Raw genomic sequence first — 22,498 nt, forward strand, 5'->3', positions numbered from 1 at the left:
GTCAGGGTGGGAAGGAGAGCAACTCCTCGAGCTTGCAAATGACGACGGGCTGAAAAGTTTGACATAACATCTCTGTCGGCATTTTGGATCAAAGTCAAGGCTGAATATCCTGAGATAGCCACGGAAGCACTGAAAACTTTGCTATCATTTCCAAGATTTTTCTGCGAAGCGGAGTTTTCTGCAATGAATGCAACGAAAACTAAACTGCGGAATAGACTGGACATCAGGAACCCCCTTTGAGTATCGTCTCCCATCACCCCTCGATAGGACTGTGTTGTTGCAGGGAAACAAGCCCAGGGCTCCCACTGATTCAGCGATATTGGTGTGTTGCAATGATTTTATATATTTATATGGGGAAAATATGTGCTGTGTGTTTAATATCCAAATGTTACTTAAAATGTTATGATGCTATTGACTTATAACTGACTGTATAACAATTATAGCACGGAAACAGGCCATCTCGGCCCTTCTACTCCGTGCCGAACGCTACTCTCACCTAGTCCCGCTGACCTGCACACAGCCCATAACCTTCCATTCCTTTCCTGTCCATATACCTATCCAATTTTTCTTTAAATGATAATATCGAACCTGCTTCTACCAATTCTACTGGAAGTTCGTTCAACACTTCAAGCTCCCCTGATAATTGACTTATCACTATATTCATGTGAGGAAAATATGCGCTGTGTGTTTAATATTAAATTTGTTAGATAAACCCTTTTAGAAACAAAATTGAGTGTATTACCCACTTATTGCCTATATTCCAGTAGTGATTAACACCCCCCCCCCCCACGAACAGAATCGCCAAAAAGGATTTGCTGGGGGGAATCAGCAGGTCATGACGCGCATGCGCACGGGTGCCCGTGCAAGGTTTCATGGCCATTGTAGTCTTTCTGGGTAAACAATGCATTTGACTGCTACTCTTGTCCATTGGCAACCCTACCCCCCCCCCCCCCCCGGTCAGCCGGTCCGCAATGCAAAAAAGGTTGGGGACCCCTGCTGTATAGAGAGTGAGAGACAATGGTTAGATGCTTAGAACCACTGCCAGAGGAGTTGGTGGGTATAGATACCACAATGATATTTAGACAGACACATGCACAAGCAGGGAACGGAGAGATACAATTCGTGTAGAGGCAGATGAGATTAGGATTGGGGTCAGTACAACCATGGTGGGCCATGAGACAGTTCCTATACTTGCCTAAGTAAGTGAAGTGGATTGAGTGCATCCCTCTTTGTTCCCTTGCACATACCAGCATCTGCCTTGTGAGGAGCATGATATTTACTTTGTGGGTTTTTTTTAAGCTAAATTCTGGGTTGAAGCAATCAAAGTTGTAAAATTGTGAATGGCCGAGGAGAGGTGAGTTGGAGAGTGGTATTTGTAAGGCAATGATGGGTGGGCTGTGATAGGAAGAAATAGAGAGTTCAGATCTCAAAATAAATCAGTAGGCAAGGCAAGAGGTTACAGAAATAACAGCTTAAAACTGAAGCCCTATATCTCCTTGGACTAGGAATTACAACAAAAGTTAATATTCATACAGTAATTTGACATGATTGCGGAATGCGATAGGCTGCTCTCTCAGACACGTGACCTTGGGAAGCGATGGGCTGTTCTCTGAGAGTGATTGCGGGAAGCGATGGGCTGTTCTCTGAGACACGTGACCTCGGGAAGCGATGGGCTGTTCTCTGAGACACGTGACCTCGGGAAGCAATGGGCTGTTCTCTGTGAGAGTGATTGCGGGAAGCGATGGACTGTTCTCTGAGACAGGTGACCTTGAGAAGCGATGGACTGTTCTCTGAGACAGGTGACCTCGGGAAGCGATGGGCTGTGCTCTGAGGGACATGACCTCGGGAAGCGATGGGCTGTTCTCTGACTATTAAAGGGTATGGGCATTTGGGGAGAGTTGAAAGTGGGTAAAGGTTATTTCTCCCTCCTGTCCTTTCTCCAGTTTCTCATTCCCCATTCTGCCTCCCTTCTGTTCTACTCAGCTACCCATCATCTCTCTAGTGCCACTCCTTCCCTTTCTCCCATGGTTTACTCTCCTATGAAATTCCTTGTTCAACCCTTTAGCTCTTCCATCTATCACCTTCCAACTTCCTTACTTTAGCCTCTCTTCCCCACCCATCTGGTTTCTCCTGTCACCTGCCTGCTTACACGCCTTCCCCTCCCCCCATCATCTTATTCTGGCCTCAAGCCCCTTCCTTTCCAGTCCTGATGAAGAAACTCAACACAAAACATTGACTGTGTATTTCTCTCCTTAGATGCTGAGTAATTCCAGCGTTTTGTTTGTATTGCTTTCGATTTCCAGCATCTGCACTATCTCTTGTGTTTAAGAATCTCATTAGGTAAGGAAGATCTTGGCAAAGTTCACAGCGCTAAACAAAGTTTGGGAGATGATAGTAGAGAAAAGGTTTTGATGGAAGTGATGCATTATCAAGCACAAGGTCAGTGTGAGATGATGTAAAGAACTATAGGCAGTAGCTACACACCAAGAAACATGGAGGCCAGGAGGAGGGATGGTGCTATCAGCTTGCTGAACCATTCAACACATTCTTGGCTGACCATTCACTTCTGTATCCTGTTCCCACCTTCTTCCCACAGGAAACAGTTGAGGCCAGTTCATTGGCTATGTTTAAGAGGGAGTTAGATATGGCCCTTGTGGCTACGGGGATCAGGGGGTATGGAGGGAAGGCTGGTGCAGGGTTCTGAGTTGGATGATCAGCCATGATCATAATAAATGGCGGTGCAGGCTTGAAGGGCCGAATGGCCTACTCCTGCACCTATTTTCTATGTTTCTATGTTTCAAATATCCCTTCATCAGTTGTCATTAACAAATATATCTGCCTCCTTAAAGATTTAGAGGTGACACAGTATCTGATCTTTCTGCTGACTGAATCCACAGCGACCATCAAACATCCACTTCTGTTCAATCACAAACAAGAGAAATACTGCAAGTGCTGGAAATCCAAGCAACCCACACACAAAATGCTGGAGGAACTCAGCAGGTCAGGCAACATCAATGGAAAAGAGCACAGTTGATGTTTCAGCAGTGCCTTATAAAGCCTCAGCATCACATCCCAGCTCTTGTATTCTAGACCTCTTGAAATGAATGTTGACATTGCATTTGCCCTCCTCACCACTGACTCAACCTGCAAGTTAACCTTCAGGGTATTCTGCACAAGGACTTCCAAGTCCCTTTGCATCTCGGATTTTTGGATTTTCTCCCTATTTAGAAAATAGTCCCATTTTCCTAATCTGTCTAAGTCCTTCTGCATCTTACCTGTTTCCTCAACACTACCTGCCCCTCCACCAATCTGCATATCATCTGCAAACCTGGCACAAAGCCATCTATTTCACCATCTAAATCATTTTTATACCGCATAAAAAGAAGTGGTCCTAACACCGATCCCTGTGGAAGACTAGTCACTGGCAGTCAACCAGAAAAGGATCCTTTTATTCCCACTCACTGCCTCCTACCAATCAGCCAATGCTCTAACCACATTAGTAACTTTCCTGTAATACCATGGGCTCTTAACTTGGTAATCAGCCTTGTGTGGGCACCTTCTGAAAGTCCAAATATACGACATCCACTGCATCCCCTTTATCTATCCTACTTGTAATCTCCTCAAAGAATTCCAACAGGTTTGGCAGACAAGATTTTCCCTGAAGGAAACCATGCTGACTTTCTCAGGGGTGGCCAATTTTTTACATTCCATGTGTCAGTTGTTTCACACACGAGTTCAGATGCACCATACAACTCTTGTACCCCCATTCAATTCTTGTAAAAATATGTTAATATAGACATATTTAGCATTTTATATAATATATTGATTTAATATAGAACAAGATAAACATTACTTACCTTAATGAGACTTTTAACAAATATATTGTCTTCTTCTGATTTCTTCCTTTCTCTTAATCACATATTCTTTCCGTAACTCAGACCCAAGCATTAGCTTCAGTTTTCCTTCTATTTCAGTCTGATGTTGTGTTTTATAGTGTCTATTAAGATCATGTCTTCTGTCATGTGAGAAAGTGTTTTCACAAACAATGCACAACAGTTTTCCTGACGGACCCGCTATAAATAAGAACTCATTTTCCCACTGTTCATTGAATTCATGCTTACTATCACTTTCTGCTTTTCTTTTGCACTGTGATGGGGAACTGAATGTAAAAACAAGGCTTAATTTTTGAAACAGTACAAAACTGCAAGTGTTCACAAAGGACAAACAAAGCACAATTCTGTAGCGCACAAGTTTTGTAAACTGACCGGCAAAAACCTGCGACGCACCGCTGGTGCAGACGCCTGGCGCCTCAGGATCAAACAAGTATCAAACGTGTATTGAACAGTTATCGAACGACTGCAGAACAGAAGTCCTTCTTTCCTAGTTTGACTCATTGAACATTTTTTAATTGAAAACAGATTAATGTGAGAGAAGATAACATTTGCCAAAAGATGTGCGTGAAATAATAAAATCGCTAAAAATAATTGCTAAGGTTTAGACTTATTCTCAGGAAAACACATTTGTAGCTCTAAGCTACTTGAATTCCTGTTATAGATTTTTTGTTCTGCAAATCGGTTTTTGGTTAATACTTTTTGCATGAGATCACTGAGGTGCAATGTGCCACTTCTAATCATCCAATGTGCCACTTTTGGCACATGCGCCATAGGTTGGCCATCCCTGGCCTATCTTGTCCTGTGTCACCAAGTACTCCATCACCTCGTCCTTAACAATTGACTCTAACATCTTCCCAACCACTGAGGTCAAGCTAACTGATCTATAATTTCCTTTCTGCTACCTTCCTCCTTTCTTAAAGAGTGGAGTGCCATTTGCAATTTTCCAGTCCTCTGGCAACATGCCAGAGTCCAATGATTTTTGAAAGATCATTGCTAATCATAGTCATAGTCATACTTCATTGATCCTGAGGGAAATCGGTTTTCATTACAGTTGCACCAACCAAGAACAGAGTATAAATAATGCAATATAAAACCATAAATAATTAAACAGTAATATGTAAATACCAGGAAATAAATCCAGGACCAGCCTATTGACTCAGGGTGTCTGACCCTCCAAGGGAGGGGTTGTAAAGTTTGATGGCCACAGGCAGGAATGACTTCCTATGACGCTCAGTGTTGCACCTCGGTGGAATGAGTCTCTGGCTGAATGTACTCCTGTGCCCAACCAGTACATTATGTAGTGGATGGGGAACATTGTCCAAGATGGCATGCAACTTGGACAGCATCCTCTTTTCAGACACCTCCGTGAGAGAGTCCAGTTCCATCCCCACAACATCACTGGCCTTACGGATGAGTTTGTTGATTCTGTTGGTGTCTGCTACCCTCAGCCGGCTGCCCATAAGACCACAAGACAAAGGAGCAGAAGTAGGCCATTCGGCCCATCGAGTCTGCTCCACCATTTTATCATGAGCTGATCCATTTTATCCTATTTAGTCCCACTGCCCCGCCTTCTCACCATAACCTTTGATGCCCTGGCTACTCAGATACCTATCAATCTCTGCCTTAAATACTCCCAATGACTTGGCCTCCACTGCTGCCCGTGGCAACAAATTCCATAGATTCACCACCCTCTGACTAAAAAAATTTCTTCGCATTTCTGTTCTGAAAGGGCGCCCTTCAATCCTGAAGTCATGCCCTCTCGTACTAGACTCCCCCATTATGGGAAACAACTTTGCCACATCCACTCTGTCCATGCCTTTTAACATTCAAAATGTTTCTATGAGGTCTCCCCTCATTCTTCTAAACTCCAACGAATACTGTCCAACAGCGGACAAACGTTCCTCATATGTTAACCCTCTCATTCCCGGAATCATTCTCGTGAATCTCCTCTGTACCCTCTCCAACGTCAGCACATCCTTTCTTAAATAAGGAGACCAAAACTGCCCACAGTACTCCAAGTGAGGTCTCACCAGTGCCTTATAGAGCCTCAACATCACATCCCTGCTCCTACACTCTATTCCTCTAGAAATGAATGCCAACATTGCATTCGCCTTCTTCACCACCGACTCAACCTGGAGGTTAACTTTAAGGGAATCCTGTACGAGGACTCCCAAGTCCTGTAATGCCCCAGCTCACAACAGCCACCACAATCTCTAATGCTACCTCTTTCAGACCCCAGGGTGCAGTTCATCTGGTCTGGGTGACTTATGTCCTTTTAGGTCTTCCAGCTTTTTTGAGCACCTTCTCCCTTGTAATAGTAACTGCACCCACTTCTCTTCCTTCACACACTACAACATCTGGCACATTGCTAGTGTCTTACACTGTGCAGACTGATGCAAAATACTCATTAGTTCATCTGCCATCTCCTTGTCCCTGTTATTATTTCACCTGCCTCATTTTCTAGCGGTCCTTTATCCACTCTCATCTCTCTTTTATTTTTTACACAGTTGAGAAGGTTTTTACTATTCACTTTGGTATTATTTGATACAAAGATTGATGATATAAAGGTAGGGTGCAAAAATGAGCAGGGAACCAGGGGGGCAGGGAATTAATAAATGGGGTGAATAATCACTATAGGTTTCCTGGGGCAGAAATGGCTAAAGTAAGGGGGTATCATTTTAAGGTGATTGGAAACAGAATATTGGGGGGGGGGGTGTCAAAAGTAAATTCTTTACACAGATTGGTGGGTACATGGAACATCCCACCAGCGGTCGGGGTGAAGGCAGATACATCAGGAGCATTTAAGAGACTCTTAGATAGGCACATGGATGATAGAAAATGGAGGGCTATGTCGGAAGGAAGGGTTAGGTTGATCTTAAAGCAGGGTAAGATCAATTGACATCAATGGATCTGGGGTTGAGAGGGTAAACAGCTTTAAGTTCCTCGGCATCCACATCACTGAGGACCTCGTGGTCTGTACACACCAGCTGGGTGGTGAAAAAGGCACAATAGCTCCTCTTTCACCTCAGACGGTCGAGGATGTTTGATATGGGCCCCCAGATCCCAAGGACTTTCTACAGGGGCACAATTGAGAGCATCCTCACTGGCTGCATCATTGCCTGGTATGGGAACTGTACTTCCCTCAATCACAGGACTCTGCAGAGATTGGTGCAGACAACCCAGTGCATCTGTAGATGTGAACTTCCCATGATTCAAGACATTTACAATGACAAATGTGTAAAAAAAAAAGGGCCCGAAGGATCACTGGGGACCTGGGTCATCCCAACCACAGTCTATTCCAGCTGCTACCATCCGGGAAATGGTACTGCAGCATAAAAACAAGGATCAACAGGCTCCAGAACAGCTTCTTCCACCAGGCCATCAGACTGATTAACTCACGCTGCTACAATTGTATTTCTATGTTACATTGACTGTTCTATTTATCATAAATTACCTTGATTGCACATTGCATATTTAGGTGGAGACATAATGTAAAGATTTTTACTTCTTATGTATGTGAAGGATGTAAGAAATAAAGTCAATTCAGTTCAATTCAATTCAATTAAAAGGTTGACTCAACATTGTGGCTGAAGGGCCTGTACTGTGCTGTAATTTTCTACAGATTATTGTTAATGAATTTTTAATCATAGTTATTGATTTATACTTAGTATGAAATTGTTAACTACACTTAATAAGAATTGGTATAGGTAGTCCCACTGGTCAATATAGACACAGAGGTCCAAAGGGCCTCTTAGATTCTGCACAAACTCAGCTCATACTTCTTTGTGCCTCTCTCCCCATGTTTACCCACTGTGCCCTTGTATGTACAATCCATTGACTGCAGGCGCTCTAGTTTCTCCCATTTTTTGTTAAAGAAGAAGCCCTCTTCTCTAACCAGCCTTTTTGAAGCCTTCATTTAGAAACATAGAAAACCTACAGCACAATACAGGCACTTCGGCCCACAAAGCTGTGCCAAACACGTACTTACTTCAGAAATTACCTAGGCTTTCCCATAGCCCTCTATTTTTCTAAGCTCCATGTACCATTCCAGGAGTCTCTTAAAAGACCCTATCGTTTCTGCCTCCTCCACCGCCACCGGCAGCCCATTCCACGCACTCACCACTCTCTGCACAAAAAAAAACTTACCCCTGACGTCTCCTCTGTACCTTCTTCCAAGCACCTTAAAACTATGCCCCTTCGTGCTAGCCATTTCAGCTCTGGGAAAAAGTCTCTGACCATCCATAGAAACATAGAAGCATAGAAAATAGGTGCAGGAGTAGGCCATTCGGCCCTTTGAGCCTGCACCGCCATTTATTATGATCATGGCTGATCATCCAACTCAGAACCCCGCCCCAGCCTTCCCTCCATACCCCCTGACCCCTGTAGCCACAAGGGCCATATCTAACTCCCTCTTAAATATAGCCAATGAACTGGCCTCAACAGTTTCCCGTGGCAGAGAATTCCACAGATTCACCACTCTCTGTGTGAAGAAGTTTTTCCTAATCTCGGTCCTAAAAGGTTCCCTTTATCCTCAAACTGTGACCCCTTGTTCTGGACTTCCCCAACATCGGGAACAATCTTCCTGCTTCTAGCCTGTCCAATCCCTTTAGGATTTTATACATTTCAATCAGATCCCCCTTCAATCTTCTGAATTCCAACGAGTACAAGCCCAGTTCATCCAGTCTTTCTTCATATGAAAGTCCTGCCATCCCAGGAATCAATCTGGTGAACCTTCTTTGTACTCCCTCTATGGCAAGGATGTCTTTCCTCAGGTTAGAGGACCAAATCTGCACGCAATACTCCAGGTGTGGTCTCACCAAGGCCTTGTACAACTGCAGTAGTACCTCCCTGCTCCTGTACTCGAATCCTCTCGCTATAAATGCCAGCATACCATTCGCCTTTTTCACCGCCTGCTGTACCTGCATGCCTACTTTCAATGACTGGTGTATAATGACACCCAGGTCTCGTTGCACCTCCCCTTTTCCTAATCGGCCACCATTCAGATAATAATCTGTTTTCCTATTTTTGCCACCAAAGTGGATAACTTCACATTTATCCACATTAAATTGCATCTGCCATGAATTTGCCCACTCACCCAACTTATCCAAGTCACTCTGCATCCTCTTAGCATCCTCCTCACAGCTAACACTGCCACCCAGCTTCGTGTCATCCGCAAACTTGGAGATGCTGCATTTAATTCCCTCATCCAAGTCATTAATATATAGTGTAAACAACTGGGGTCCCAGCACTGAGCCTTGCGGTACCCCACTAGTCACCGCCTGCCATTCTGAAAAGGTCCCGTTTATTCCCACTCTTTGCTTCCTGTCTGCTAACCAATTCTCCATCCACATCAATACCTTACCCCCAATACCGTGTGCTTTAAGTTTGCACACTAATCTCCTGTGTGGGATCTTGTCAAAAGCCTTTTGAAAATCCAAATATACCACATCCACTGGTTCTCCCCTATCCACTCTACTAGTTACATCCTCAAAAAATTCTATGAGATTCGTCAGACATGATTTTCCTTTCACAAATCCATGCTGACTTTGTCCGATGATTTCACCGCTTTCCAAATGTGCTGTTATCACATCTTTGATAACTGACTCCAGCAGTTTCCCCACCACCGACGTTAGGCTAACCGGTCTATAATTCCCTGGTTTCTCTCTCCCTCCTTTTTTAAAAAGTGGGGTTACATTAGCCACCCTCCAATCCTCAGGAACTAGTCCAGAATCTAACGAGTTTTGAAAAATTATCACTAATGCATCCACTATTTCTTGGGCTACTTCCTTAAGCACTCTAGGATGCAGACCATCTGGCCCTGGGGATTTATCTGCCTTCAATCCCTTCAATTTACCTAACACCACTTCCTTACTAACATGTATTTCGCTCAGTTCCTCCATCTCACTGAACCCTCTGTCCCCTACTATTTCTGGAAGATTATTTATGTCCTCCTTAGTGAAGACAGAACCAAAGTAATTATTCAATTGGTCTGCCATGTCCTTGCTCCACAGGATCAATACCTTTCATTATCTTATACACCCCAGTCAGGTCACCTTTCATCTTCCGTCACTCCAAGAAGAAAAGGCCGAGCTCACTCAACCTATTCTCATAAGGCATGCTCCACAATCCAGGGAACGTCCTTGTAAATCTCCTCTGCACCCTTTCTATGGTTTCCACATCCTTCCTGTAGTGAGATGACCAGAATTGAGCATAGTACTGCAAGTGGGCTTTGACCATGGTCCAATATAGTTGTAACATTACCTCTCAATTCTTAAACTGAATCCGATGACTGATGAAGGCCAATGCACCATATGCCTTCTTAACCACAGAGTCAACCTGCGTAGCAGCTTTGAGTGTCCTATGGACTTGGACCCCAAGATCCTCCTGATCCTCCACACTGCCAAGAGTCTTACTGCTATATTCTGCCGTCATATTTGACCACCAAAATGAGCTACCTCACACTTAACTGGGTTGAACTCCACCTGCCACTTCTCAGCCCAGTTTTGCATCCTATCAATGTCCCACTGTAACCTCTGACAGCCCTCCACACTGTCTACAAAACCCCCAACCTTTGTGTCATCAGCAAATTTACTAACCCATCACTGCTCATCCAGGTCATTTATAAAACTCACGAAGAGTAGGGGTCCCAGGACAGATCCCTGAGGCACACCACTGGTCAACAACCTCCATGCAGAATATGATCCATTTACAACTACTCTTTGCCTTCTGTGGGCAAGCCAGTTCAGGATCCACAAAGCAATGTCCCCTTTGATCCCATGCCTCCTTACTTTCTCAATAAGCCTTGGATGGAGTACCTTGTCAAATGCCTTGCTGAAATCCATATCCACTACATCTATGGCTCTTCCTTCATCAATGTGTTTAGTCACATCCTCAAAAAATTCAATCAGGCTCATAAGGCATGACCTGCCTTTGACAAAGCCATGCTAACTATTCCTAATCATATTATGCTTCTCCAAATGTTCATAAATCTTGCCTCTCAGAATCCTCTCCATCAACTTACCAACCACTGAAGTAAGACTCGCTGGTCTATAATTTCTTGGGCTATCCCTACTCCCTTTCTTGAATAAGGGAACAATATTCACAACCCTCCAATCCTCCAGAACCTCTCCCGTCCTCATTGATGATGCAAAGATCATCACCAGAGGCTCAGCAATCTCCTCCCTCGCCTCCCACAGTAGCCTGGGGTACATCTCATCCGGTCACAGTGATTTATCCAACTTGATTTTCCAAAAGCTCCAGCACATCTTCTTCCTTAATATATACATGCTCAAGCTTTTCAGTCTGCTGCAAGTCATCCCTACAATCGCCAAGATCCTTTTCCATAGTGAATACTGAAGCAAAGTATTCATTAGGTACCTCTGCTATCTCCTCCAGTTTCATACACACTTTTCCACTGTCACACTTGATTGGTCCTATTTTCTCATGTCTTATCCTCTTGGTCTTCACATACTTGTAGAATGCCTTGGAGTTTTCCTTAATCCTGTCCGCCAAGGCCTTCTCATGGCCCCTTCTGGTTCTCCTAATTTCATTCTTAATCGCCTTCCTGCTAGCCTTAGAATTTTCTAGATCTCTATCGTTTTGTTTTTTGAACCTTTCGTAAGCTCTTTTCTTCTTGACTAGATTTACAACAGCCTTTGTACACCATGGTTCCTGTACCATGCCATCCTTTTCCTGTCTCATTGGAACGTACCTGTGCAGAACCCCACACAAATATTCCCTGAACATTTCCCACATTTCTTCCATTCGTTTCACTGAGAATTTATGCTTCCAAGTTCCTGCCTGATAGCCTCATATTTTCCCTTAAACGTTTCCCTAATTTGTCTGTTACTATCCCTCTCCAATGCTATGGTAAAGGAGATAGAATTGTGATCACTATCTCCAAAATGCTCTCCCACTGAGACCTGACACCTAACCAGGTTCATTTCCCAATACCAGATCAAGTACAGCCTCTCCTCTTGTAGGCTTATCTACATATTGTGTCAAGAAACCTTCCTGAATACACCTAACAAACTCCACCCCATCTAAACCCCTTGCTCTAGGGAGATGCCAATCAATATTTGAGAAATTAAAATCTCCCACCACAACCAACCCTGTTGTTATTGCATCTTTGCAGAATCTGTCTCCCTACCTGTTCCTCGATGTCCATGTTACTATTGGGTGGTCTATAAAAAAAACACCCAATAGAGTTATTGACCTTTTCCTATTCCTAACTTCCACCCACAGAGACTCAGTATACAATCCCTCCATGACTTCCTCCTTTTCTGAAGCCATGACACTATCTCAGATCAACAGTGCCATGCCCCGCCCCACCCCACCCCCACATCTAAGCCTGGCACTCCTGCCACTGAGCCATCCAAATCTCTGTAATGGCCACAACATCATAGCTCCAAGTGCTGGTCCATGCTCTAAGCTCATCCGGTTTGTTCATAATACTCCTTGCATTAAAATAGACACATCTCAAACCATCAGTCTGAGCGCGTCCCTTCTCTATCACCTGCCTATCCTCCCTTTCGCACTGTCTCCAAACTTTCTCTATTTGTGAGCCAACCTCCCTTTTCTCCGTCACTTCAGTTCGGTTCCCACCCCCCAGCAATTCTAGTTTAAACTCTCCTTTGCAAACCTCCCTACCAGGATATTGGTCCCCCTGGGATTCAAGTGCAACCCGTCCTTTTTGTACAGGTCACACTGCCCCAGAAGAGGTCCCAATACCAGCCTCCTGCTCCAGTCCCTCAGCCACACATTTATCCTTCACCTCATTCTATTCCTATACTCACTGTCATGGCAGAGGTGTTGCCAGGTTTTCTGCCTGCTTCTGCTCTTGGTCCTGGGACCTGGAGGCCGATCTGTTCCTGCGCCATCTCAGACCTCTCACTGCTTTGTCTTTCAGGATAAGGAGGGCTCAATGTTCAATGCGCTTCATATCTGGGTCATCTAAACCTCTTGCTGCTTTGTCTTTCAGGATATGGAGGGCTCGATGCTTACACTAAGCTTTGGCAGCTGGATGGAATTACCAGCTCTGAAGATGAAGGACTGGGTCGGGGAGAAGCGCAGGTCTGTACCAGAATCCACCCTCTGCCTTCTCAACATTGCGCTTTCCTGAAAGGGCTTCTGTTTACTGGTCAGATTATGAGCAGGTTTACACAAACTTGTATTCTATGGAATACAAAAAGCTGATGGATAAATTCCCTGTGATTTGTAGAATTCTGGAAAATATGGGCTTGATGGGGATTGGGACTTCTCCTACTAAAAGGAGAGTCTTTACAAGTTCACAGGTTTGTACAACACAGAAACAGACCCCTCAGCCAAACTTATCCTTTCTGACCAGTCTGCCTCTCCAAACTAATCCGGTTTGTCTGCTTTGGACCATATCTTTCTGAACCTTTCCTCATTTCCAGCAACCCATTCCGTATATCCACCACTCTCTATGGGGAGAAAACCTGCCTTCTAATCCCCTTTAAATCCTTGCCCTCTCACCTTAAACATATGCCCCCTAGTTTTAGACTCCCCTCATCCTGGGGAGAAAAAAAACATCATTATCCTATCTATTTCCTCTCATAATGTTTTGAACCTCTTATAAGGTCACTGATCAGCCTCTTTCACTCCATGGAAAATAGTCCCAGCTTGTCCAGTATCTCCTTGTAACTCAAGCTCTTCACTCCAGAAAACATCTTTGTGAATTTTTTGTGTCCCTCTAACTTAGCATACCATTTCTGTACCTTGTCAATCTGAACTGTACATGATACTCAACATGTGGCTTAACCGGCTTTATAACCGGATGTTCCAACTATGATACTGTGGTCAGTGAATTCAAGCACCCTGCCCACTTATGTCACCACGTTCCTGGGGAGGGAAATAACCGTTCATGGAAGAAGTCCAAGTAGTAAGGTGAAAAGTAAAAGTGGCAGGCAGGCAAACCAGGGCAAAAATCAAAAAGGGCCTCTTTTCAACATAATTGTATAAGGGCTAAGAGTGTTGTAAAAGCAAGCCTGAAGGCCTTGTGCGTCAATGCAAGGAGCATTCGTAACAAGGTGGATGAATTGAAAGTGCAGATAGTTATTAATGAATATGGTATAGTTGGGATCACAGAGACATGGCTCCAGGGTGACCAAGGATGGGAGCTCAACATTCAGGGATATTCAATATTCAGGAGGGATAGACATGAAAGAAAAGGAGGTGGGGCAGCATTGCTGGTTAGAGAGGAGATTAACACAATAGAAAAGAAGGACATTAACCAGGAAGATGTGGAATCGATATGGGTAGAGCTGCATAACACTAAGGGGTAGAAAATGCAGGTGGGAGTTGTGTACAGGCCACCTAACAGTAGTAGTGAGGTTGGGGATGCCATTAAACAGGAAATTAAAAATACGCGCAATAAAGAAACAGCAGTTATAATGGGTGACTTCAATCTACATATAGATTGGGTGAACCAAATTGGTAAGGGTGCTGAGGAAGAGGATTTCTTGGATTGTATGCGGGATAGTTTTTTGAACCAACATGTCGAGGAACCAACTAGAGAGCAGGCCATTCTAGACTGGGTATTGAGCAATGAGGAAGGGTTAGTTAGCAATCTTGTCATGCGAGGCCCCTTGGGTAAGAGTGACCATAATATGGTGGAATTCTTCATTAAGATGGAGAGTGACATAATTAATTCAGAAACAAAGGTTCTGAACTTAAAGAAGGGTAACTTTGAAGGTATGAGATGTGAATTAGCTAAGATAGACTGGCAAATGACACTTAAAGGATTGACGGTGGATATGCAATGGCAAGCATTTAAAGATCGCATGGATGAACTACAACAATTGTTCATCCCAGTCTGACAAAAGAATAAACCAGAGAAGGTTTATTGATAATTTTTCAAAACTCTTTAGATTCTGGATTAGTTCCTGAGGATTGGAGGGTGGCTAATGTAACCCCACTTTTTAAAAAAGGAGGGAGAGAGAAACCAGGGAATTATAGACCGGTTAGCCTAACATCGGTGGTGGGGAAAATGCTAGAGTCAGTTATCAAAGATGTGATAACAGCACATTTGGAAAGCGGTGAAATCATTGGACAAAGTCAGCATGGATTTGTGTAAGGAAAATCATGTCTGACGAATCTCATAGAATTTTTTGAGGATGTAACTAGTAGAGTGGATAGGGGAGAACCAGTGGATATGGTATATTTGGATTTTCAAAAGGCTTTTGACAAGGTCCCACACAGGAGATTAGTGTGCAAACTTAATGCACACTGTATTGGGGGTATGGTATTGATGTAGATAGAGAATTGGTTGGCAGACAGGAAGCAAAGAGTGGGAATAAATGGGACCTTTTCAGAATGGCAGGCAGTGACTAATGGGGTACCACAAGGCTCAGTGCTGGGACTCCAGTTGTTTACAATATATATTAATGACTTAGACGAGGGAATTAAATGCAGCATCTCCAAGTTTGCGGATGACACGAAGCTGAGCGGCAGTGTTAGCTGTGAGGAGGATGCTAAGAGGATGCAGGGTGACTTGGATAGGTTAGGTGAGTGGGCAAATTCATGGCAGATGCAATTTAATGTGGATAAATGTGAGGTTATCCACTTTGGTGGCAAGAACAGGAAAACAGATACTATCTGAATGGTGGCTGATTAGGAAAATAGTAGTCATAGTCATGGTCATACTTTATTGATCCTGGGGGAAATTGGATTTTCATTACAGTTGCTCCATAAATAATAAATAGTAATAAAACCATAAATAGTTAAATAGTCATATGTAAATTATGCCAGGAAATAAGTCCAGGACCAGCCTATTCCCCAGAAAAGGGGAGATGCAATGAGACCTGGGTGTCATTGTACACCAGTCATTGAAAGTGGGCATGCAGTTACAGCAGGCGGTGAAAAAGGCGAATGGTATGCTGGCATTCATAGCAAGAGGGTTCGAATACAGGAGCAGGGAGGTACTACTGCAGTTGTACAAGGCCTTGGTGAGACCACACCTGGAGTATTGTGCGCAGTTTTAGTTCCCTAATCTGAGGAAAGACATTCTTGCCATAGAGGGAGTACAAAGAAGGTTCACCAGATTGATTCCTGGGATGGCAGGACTTTCATATGATGAAAGACTGGATCGACTAGGCTTATACTCGCTGGAATTTAGAAGATTGAGGGGGGATCTTATTGAAACATATAAAATTCTAAAGAGATTGGACAGGCTAGATGTAGGAAGATTGGGGAAGTCCAGAACGAGGGGTCACAGTTTGAGGATAAAGGGGAAGCCTTTTAGGACCGAGATGAGGAAAAACTTCTTCACACAGAAAGTGGTGAATCTGTGGAATTCTCTGCCACAGGAAACAGTTGAGGCCAATTCATTGGCTATATTTAAGAGGGAGTTAGATATGGCTCTTGTGGCTAAAGGGATCGGGGGTATGGAGAGAAGGCAGGTACAGGGTTCTGAGTTGGATGATCAGCCATGATCGTACTGAATGGCGGTGCAAGCTCGAAGGGCCAAATGGCCTACTCCTGCACCTATTTTCTATGTTTCTATGTAAGTCATCCAAGGGCTGGGTGAGGGGTCACAAGCCAGAAGATTTTTAAACCTCCATTCGGTAAGTTTATTGGCCAAGGTTTTGAACAGAGGTCAAACTGATGAAGTGGAGAGAGTTGGATCATGTTGAAGCTCTCCTTTGCCGCCACCTTAAATGAAGGATTGAGTTGCACTATCTTGCATCAAACCTGCTGCTTGATGCTTTACAACAGTCTGGTCCCACGTGACCTTATCAGTGGCTTGTGTTTGCATCCAAGCAGCTCAGGCCTGGCCAACATCCTTCCAGAGGACTGAGTGACTTGTCCTGAGGTCCAATTAAAAGATGCATAGAGAAGGGGGATAGGGAGCTGGGTTCAGGATAAAAGGGAAGGGTGAGGAGGGTGGTAGCAAGTTCAGGAATGCCTGTGTTCAGAAATGGAAATCTGGACAGGGAAAATCAGCTGTCAGAATATGAAGGGGCTGAGTCAGGGAGGAGTGAAGCTGTGGAAAGCATTGGGATAGAATTATGTGAAGAGAAACAGGAAATAACTTTATTTAGTGTTGTGGGGGGCTGTTTGTGAAATCAGTTGCGTGATTAAGTATCCAGGAGGGTCAAGGTCGACAGCTAACTCAGTGACTGAGAACCAGTCAAATACAAAATGTGCCTAGCAAGAATCCTTCATAGGGCAGGAAGCTTCTTGTGGATGGTCCTCAACTTGCAGCAGTAACCCTGTTTCTGCCCCTGAAGATGTTGGCAGACCTGCTGAGTGTTTCTGGCATTTTATGTCTTTATTGGGGTGATGATAGGAAGGAACAAGGGAGGACAAGTGGAAAAGTGTTGGAAATAGTTTGAGTGTGCAGTGGAGGTAGTGGCGAATGACCCTGGACAGAAGATGAGGAGGTCTCCCCAGGAGCAGATTGTGGGTAGAAGGGTGAGGACTCAGCCCAGAGCAGACTTGAAGGGCCAAATGGCTTAATTCTGCACCTTTGTCTTAAGGTCTTCATTGCTTAATGTTAATTCTAGTACACAAGAGTAATGGAGAATGAAATAGTGGTTAGGCTGGAAAAAAGACAATAAGATAAGTACACAATAATAAAAAACAATAAATATAAATACATTAGTTTGTATACAGTGCCTATAAAAAGTATTCCCCCTCCCCCCAGAAGTTTTCATGTTTTATTGTTTTACAACATTAAATCACAGTAGATTTAATTTGGCTTTTTTGACACTGATCAACAGAGAAGTCTCTTTCATGTCAAAGGGAAAACAGATCTCTACAAAGTGATCTAAATTAATTACAAATATAAAACACTATTGATTGCATAAGTATTCTCTCTTCTTTAATATGACACATCAAATCATCACTGGTGCAGCCAAGTGGTTTTACAAGTCATGTTATTAGTTAAATGGAGATCTGATTTTGGAGACTTATATGCAATTGATTATAGTAAAAATGCACCTGTGTCTGGAAGGTCCAACTGCTGGTGAGTCAGTATCCTGGCAAAAACTACACCAAGACAAAAGAACACTCCAAGCAACTCTGAAAAACACGTCAGGAGATGGATACAAGAAAATTTCCAAGTCACTGAATATCCCTTGGAGTACAGTGAAGTCAGTCATCAAGAAATGGAAAGAATATGGCCCAGCTGTAAATCTGCCTAGAGCAGGCTGTCCTCAACAACTGAGTGACCGTGCAAGAAGGGGACTAGTGATGGAGGCCATCAAGAGACCCATGACAACTTAGAGGAGTTACAAGCTTCAGTGTCTGAGATGGAAGAGACTGTGCTCGGGTGCTTCACAGCAACTTTATGGGAGAATGGCAAATAGAAAGCCACTGTTGAAAAAACCTCACCTGAAATCTGGGCTGGAGTTTGCCAGAAGGCATGTGGGAGACTCTGAAGTCAGCTGGAAGAAGGTTCTATGATTTGATGAAACCACTTATGCTATATTTGGCTTAAGCTGAACACCGCACATCATCAAATACACACCATTCCTACTGTGAAGCATGGTGGTGGCTGCATCATGCTGTGGGGATGCTTCACTGCATCAGGACCTGGAAGGCTTGTGAAGATAGAGGGTGAAATGAATGTAACAAAATACAGGGAAATCCTGGAGGAAAACCTGATGCAGTCTGCAAAAGAACTGCGACTTGGGAGATTTGTTTTCCAGCAAGACAATGACCCCAAGCATAAAGCCAAAGCTGCACAGGAATGGCCTTAAAAACAACAAGAAGATAAGAAGTAGGAGTGGGCCATCCGGCCCATCGAGCCTGTGCCACCATTCAGTAAGATCGTGGCTGATCTAGCCATGGACCCAGCTCCACCGACTTGCCTATTCCCCTACTATGAAAAAATCTATCCAAGCTTGTCTTAAATATACTTACTGAGGAAGCCTCCACTGCTTCACTGGGCAGAGAATTCCACAGATTCGCCACTCTCTGGGAAAAGCAGTTCCTCCTGATCTCCGTCCTAAATCTATTCCCCCGAATCTTGAGGCTATGTCCCCTAATTCTAGTTTTGCCTATCAGTGGAAACAACTTTCCTACCTCTATCTTATCTATCCCTTTCATAATTTTATATGTTTCTATAAGATCTCCTCTCATTCTCCTGAATTCCAGCAAGTACAGTCCCAGGCGACTCAATCTCTCCTCATAGTTCAACCCTCTGATCTCTGGAATCAACCTGGTGAACCTCCTCTGTACTACTCCAAAGCCAGTATATCCTGTTAAAGTTAATGTCCTGGAGTGGCCAAGTCACAGTCCAGACCTCAATCCAATTGAGAATTCGTGGCTAGACTTGAAAAAGACTGTTAACCCACAATCCCTATGCAATCTGACAGAACTTGAGCAGTTTTGTAAAGAATGGGGAAAATTGCAGTGTTGAGATGTGCAAAGCTGATAGAGACCTATCCACACATACTGAAGGCTGTAATTGCTGCCAAAGGTGCATCTACTAAATACTGACTTGAAAGGAGTGAATACTTATGCAATCAATTATTTTATGTTTTATATTTGTAATTAATTTAGATCACTTTGTAGAGATCTGTTTTCACTTTGACATGAAAGAGTCGCTTTCTGTTGATCAGTGTCAAAAAAAGCCAAATTAAATCCACTGTGATTCAATGTTTTAAAACAATAAAGCATGAATAGTTCTGGGGGGGGGGTGAATATTTTTATAGGCACTGTACGTTGACCAATTATCTGCCCATAAAGTCGCACTAGACTGGGGAGTGACTGGCAGGAAATGATAAGGTAGTGGTGGTTGGTGGTGTGGTGTTAATCAGCCTTACTACTTGGGGAAAGTGACTGTTTTTGAGTCTGGTGGTCCTGGTATGGATGCTACGTAGCCTCCTTCCTGATGGGAGTGGAATCAGTCCATGAGCAGGGTGGGTGAGTTCCTTCATGATGTTACTGGCCCTTTCCCTTTGTATGTATGTCCCTGATGGCTGGTGACGATATGGAGACATCCACAGTTCCCATCCACTGGGGTCATTCAAAAAGCTGAATCTTCCAGGGTGAGGCACATCTGCCAGCCCAGTGTCTTCACTGTACACTTTATATCTTTCCCTCCCTCCCCCTTACCCCCACCCCAACCACCACAGGAGCCTGAGGAATGACCGGGTGCTTCCGTCTGAGGTTGCTGCCTATTACCAAAACTTTGTCAGTGAGATGGGTCTGGAGAAGAACTTTGTGAACCGAAGCCGTGTGACGTTGCTACGTCGAGCCTGTGGTGCTTCTGAGGGTGAGAAGGGCGGAGAGCACCCTGTAAACCAGGAGAGCAGAGAGGACAGGAGCCCGTCCTTGTGGGAGGTCCAGGGGTATCAGAGTTGGAGCGACGGAACACAGACACCCTTCCTCATCTACGCAGAGAACGTAGTGCTGGCCACGGGGACTCATGACGAGCCATTGTGGCTGGGAGTACAAGGCGAGGACTTGCCCTTCGTGGGTCATAGTGTCTCAGAGCTGGAGGCGGCCGTGGTCCAGGGGCGGCTGAACGAGTTCTCGGAGCCCGTACTGATTGTAGGTGCTGGACTGAGTGCGGCTGATGCCATTCTCTGTGCCCACCACCAAAACGTGCCGGTCCTCCATGCCTTCCGGTCCTCTGTTACCGATCCCAACCTGATATTCAACCAGCTGCCGAAGGTGCTGTATCCAGAATACCACAAGGTGCACCAGATGATGAGCCAGCAGCGAGTGGGTGAGGAGCCCACCTCTTACCAGGGTTATGTCAGCTTGCCGCAGCACCGGGTCTGTAGTTTCCAGCCTGATCACAAGTGTGTCCTGGAGAGTTGGGACAGGGTGGAAACACGAGTGAGTGTGTCCATGGCACTTGTGCTGATTGGCACCAACCCCAAGCTTTCCTTCCTGAGGGACAATGGTGCCTACTTGGGGCTGGACCCCAAACTGTCCATCTCCTGCCGCTACAACCCCATACACATTCACCCCTACACCCACGAGTTGGTGCAGGAGTCCTCCTTGTTTGCAATGGGACCCCTGGTGGGTGATAACTTTGTGCGGTTTGTGAAGGGTGGAGCTCTGGCCATCACGAGCTGCTTGGTGAAGCGACGCAAGGAACAGTGGTTCCCTGCAGATTGACACTGGAGCATCCAGACCACAAGAGGCAGAGAAGCACGTGTGTGAGTGCTTCACACAGTCTGCCTGCTGCCCGTAGCGAGGACTGTCATAACGAGTTCCCAAGGCAGCTTTACTTTGAGATGTTCCACTGACCTGACTCATCCAGGCTGGTGTGAAACCCTCCTTGATCTCATGTGGAATGTTGATAGGCTCCTGAGAATTAATAGAAGGGATGTATTGGGATGTGGGAGGGGAGGAAATATGGAGATCCTCGGAGTTCCCATCAAGGAGGTACCTCTTTGTGTGCCTGTTCTGCTATGGGGTGTCAGTGTTTTCATTCCAACACATTCCAATGTGGAAGGCCCAGAGGAACAGAAAGGAATGGAAGAGATTCCACTCACTGTTTCCTGAATTGTATGTACTGTTGCTAGGAGTGATGGCCAAAACTTTGTCCTTGAATCAACGAGGAAGTTTGGGCCAACACCGACATATCACTGGTTACCTAAATTAATTAAACACTTTCTGTAAAGGCCACGTCCCATGCATGGGGTTGAATTGTGATTTCTGTCAAGTTTGGGGTGAGGTCACAGAAGTACTGTTAGTTATAGTGAATTTTCACCTCACCCGACAGCAGAAAGTCCTGTCAAGAGCTGTGAGAATTTGTCTGACCACAGCCCAGAAAGTGATGTGTCAGCATGTCTCCAGCAGGCTGGTTCCACATCACACCTCTTTGGAGTGAGGTGTACGAAAATCAGATATTTACCTCCCTCACTGGCACAAACATTCTAAGCACATTCATCTACTGAAAGTTAGGGTATGAGGATCTAACCAGCAGCCTGTGTCAATCATCAGAAAGAATTAGTTGAGAAAGAGAAAAGGTGAAAGCTAGGAGGGAAAATAAACAACTTCTCCATGGGGCTGCAGGAAGGAGATTGAAGTTTTAATTGTCACAGTAGACTGCCATTGTGTAATGATTACCTTCTCATTAAAAGGCTGCTTGTACCAAAGTACTGGCTATAATTGCCTGCTGTAAATTTAATGTGTTAATCCAGGAAACTCTCTGGGCATAACAGGAGACTGGACCGACCATCGCACTGATCGCTAGGGCACAATCAGAACAGATGCTGGTCCCTACACCCAACACATTCTGCACTCATGCACTGTCAACAAACGCTGGTCCCTACACCCAGCACACTGATCACTCAAACACTGTCAGCAGACACTGGTCCCTACACCCAGCACACTGAGCACTCAAGCACTGTCAACAGACGATGGTTCCTACAACCACGAACACACTGTGCACTAAAGCACAATCAGAAAAGACGCTGGTCCCTCCACCCAACACGCTGAGCACTCATGCACTGTCAACAGTCGCTGGTCCCTACACCCACCAACACACAGAGCACTCAAGCACTATCAACAGACGATCGTCCTAACAAACACCAACACACTGTGCAGTCAATCACAATCAGAACAGAAGCTGGTCCCTCCACCCGACACACTAAGCACTCATGAACTGCCACCAGACG

General features: G+C 44.6%; 1 protein-coding gene across 3 annotated transcripts in view; it reads left to right on the forward strand.

Moving 5' to 3' along the window:
* Positions 1-21,967, forward strand: part of osgn1 (oxidative stress induced growth inhibitor 1) — a 155,400-nt gene extending 133,433 nt beyond the window's left edge. For all 3 annotated transcript variants that reach the window (XM_063073651.1, XM_063073642.1, XM_063073660.1), the window contains 2 exons: positions 12,874-12,965; positions 19,997-21,967. In XM_063073651.1, the coding sequence (XP_062929721.1) occupies positions 12,874-12,965; positions 19,997-20,990 (1,086 nt within the window). In that variant the 3' untranslated portion in view covers positions 20,991-21,967. The remainder of the gene's footprint in view (positions 1-12,873; positions 12,966-19,996) is intronic.
* Positions 21,968-22,498: the final 531 nt, after the last annotated feature.

This window comes from Mobula hypostoma, chromosome 2, assembly GCF_963921235.1.
Source record: "Mobula hypostoma chromosome 2, sMobHyp1.1, whole genome shotgun sequence".
In the NCBI taxonomy this organism is placed as follows: Eukaryota; Metazoa; Chordata; class Chondrichthyes; order Myliobatiformes; family Myliobatidae; genus Mobula; species Mobula hypostoma.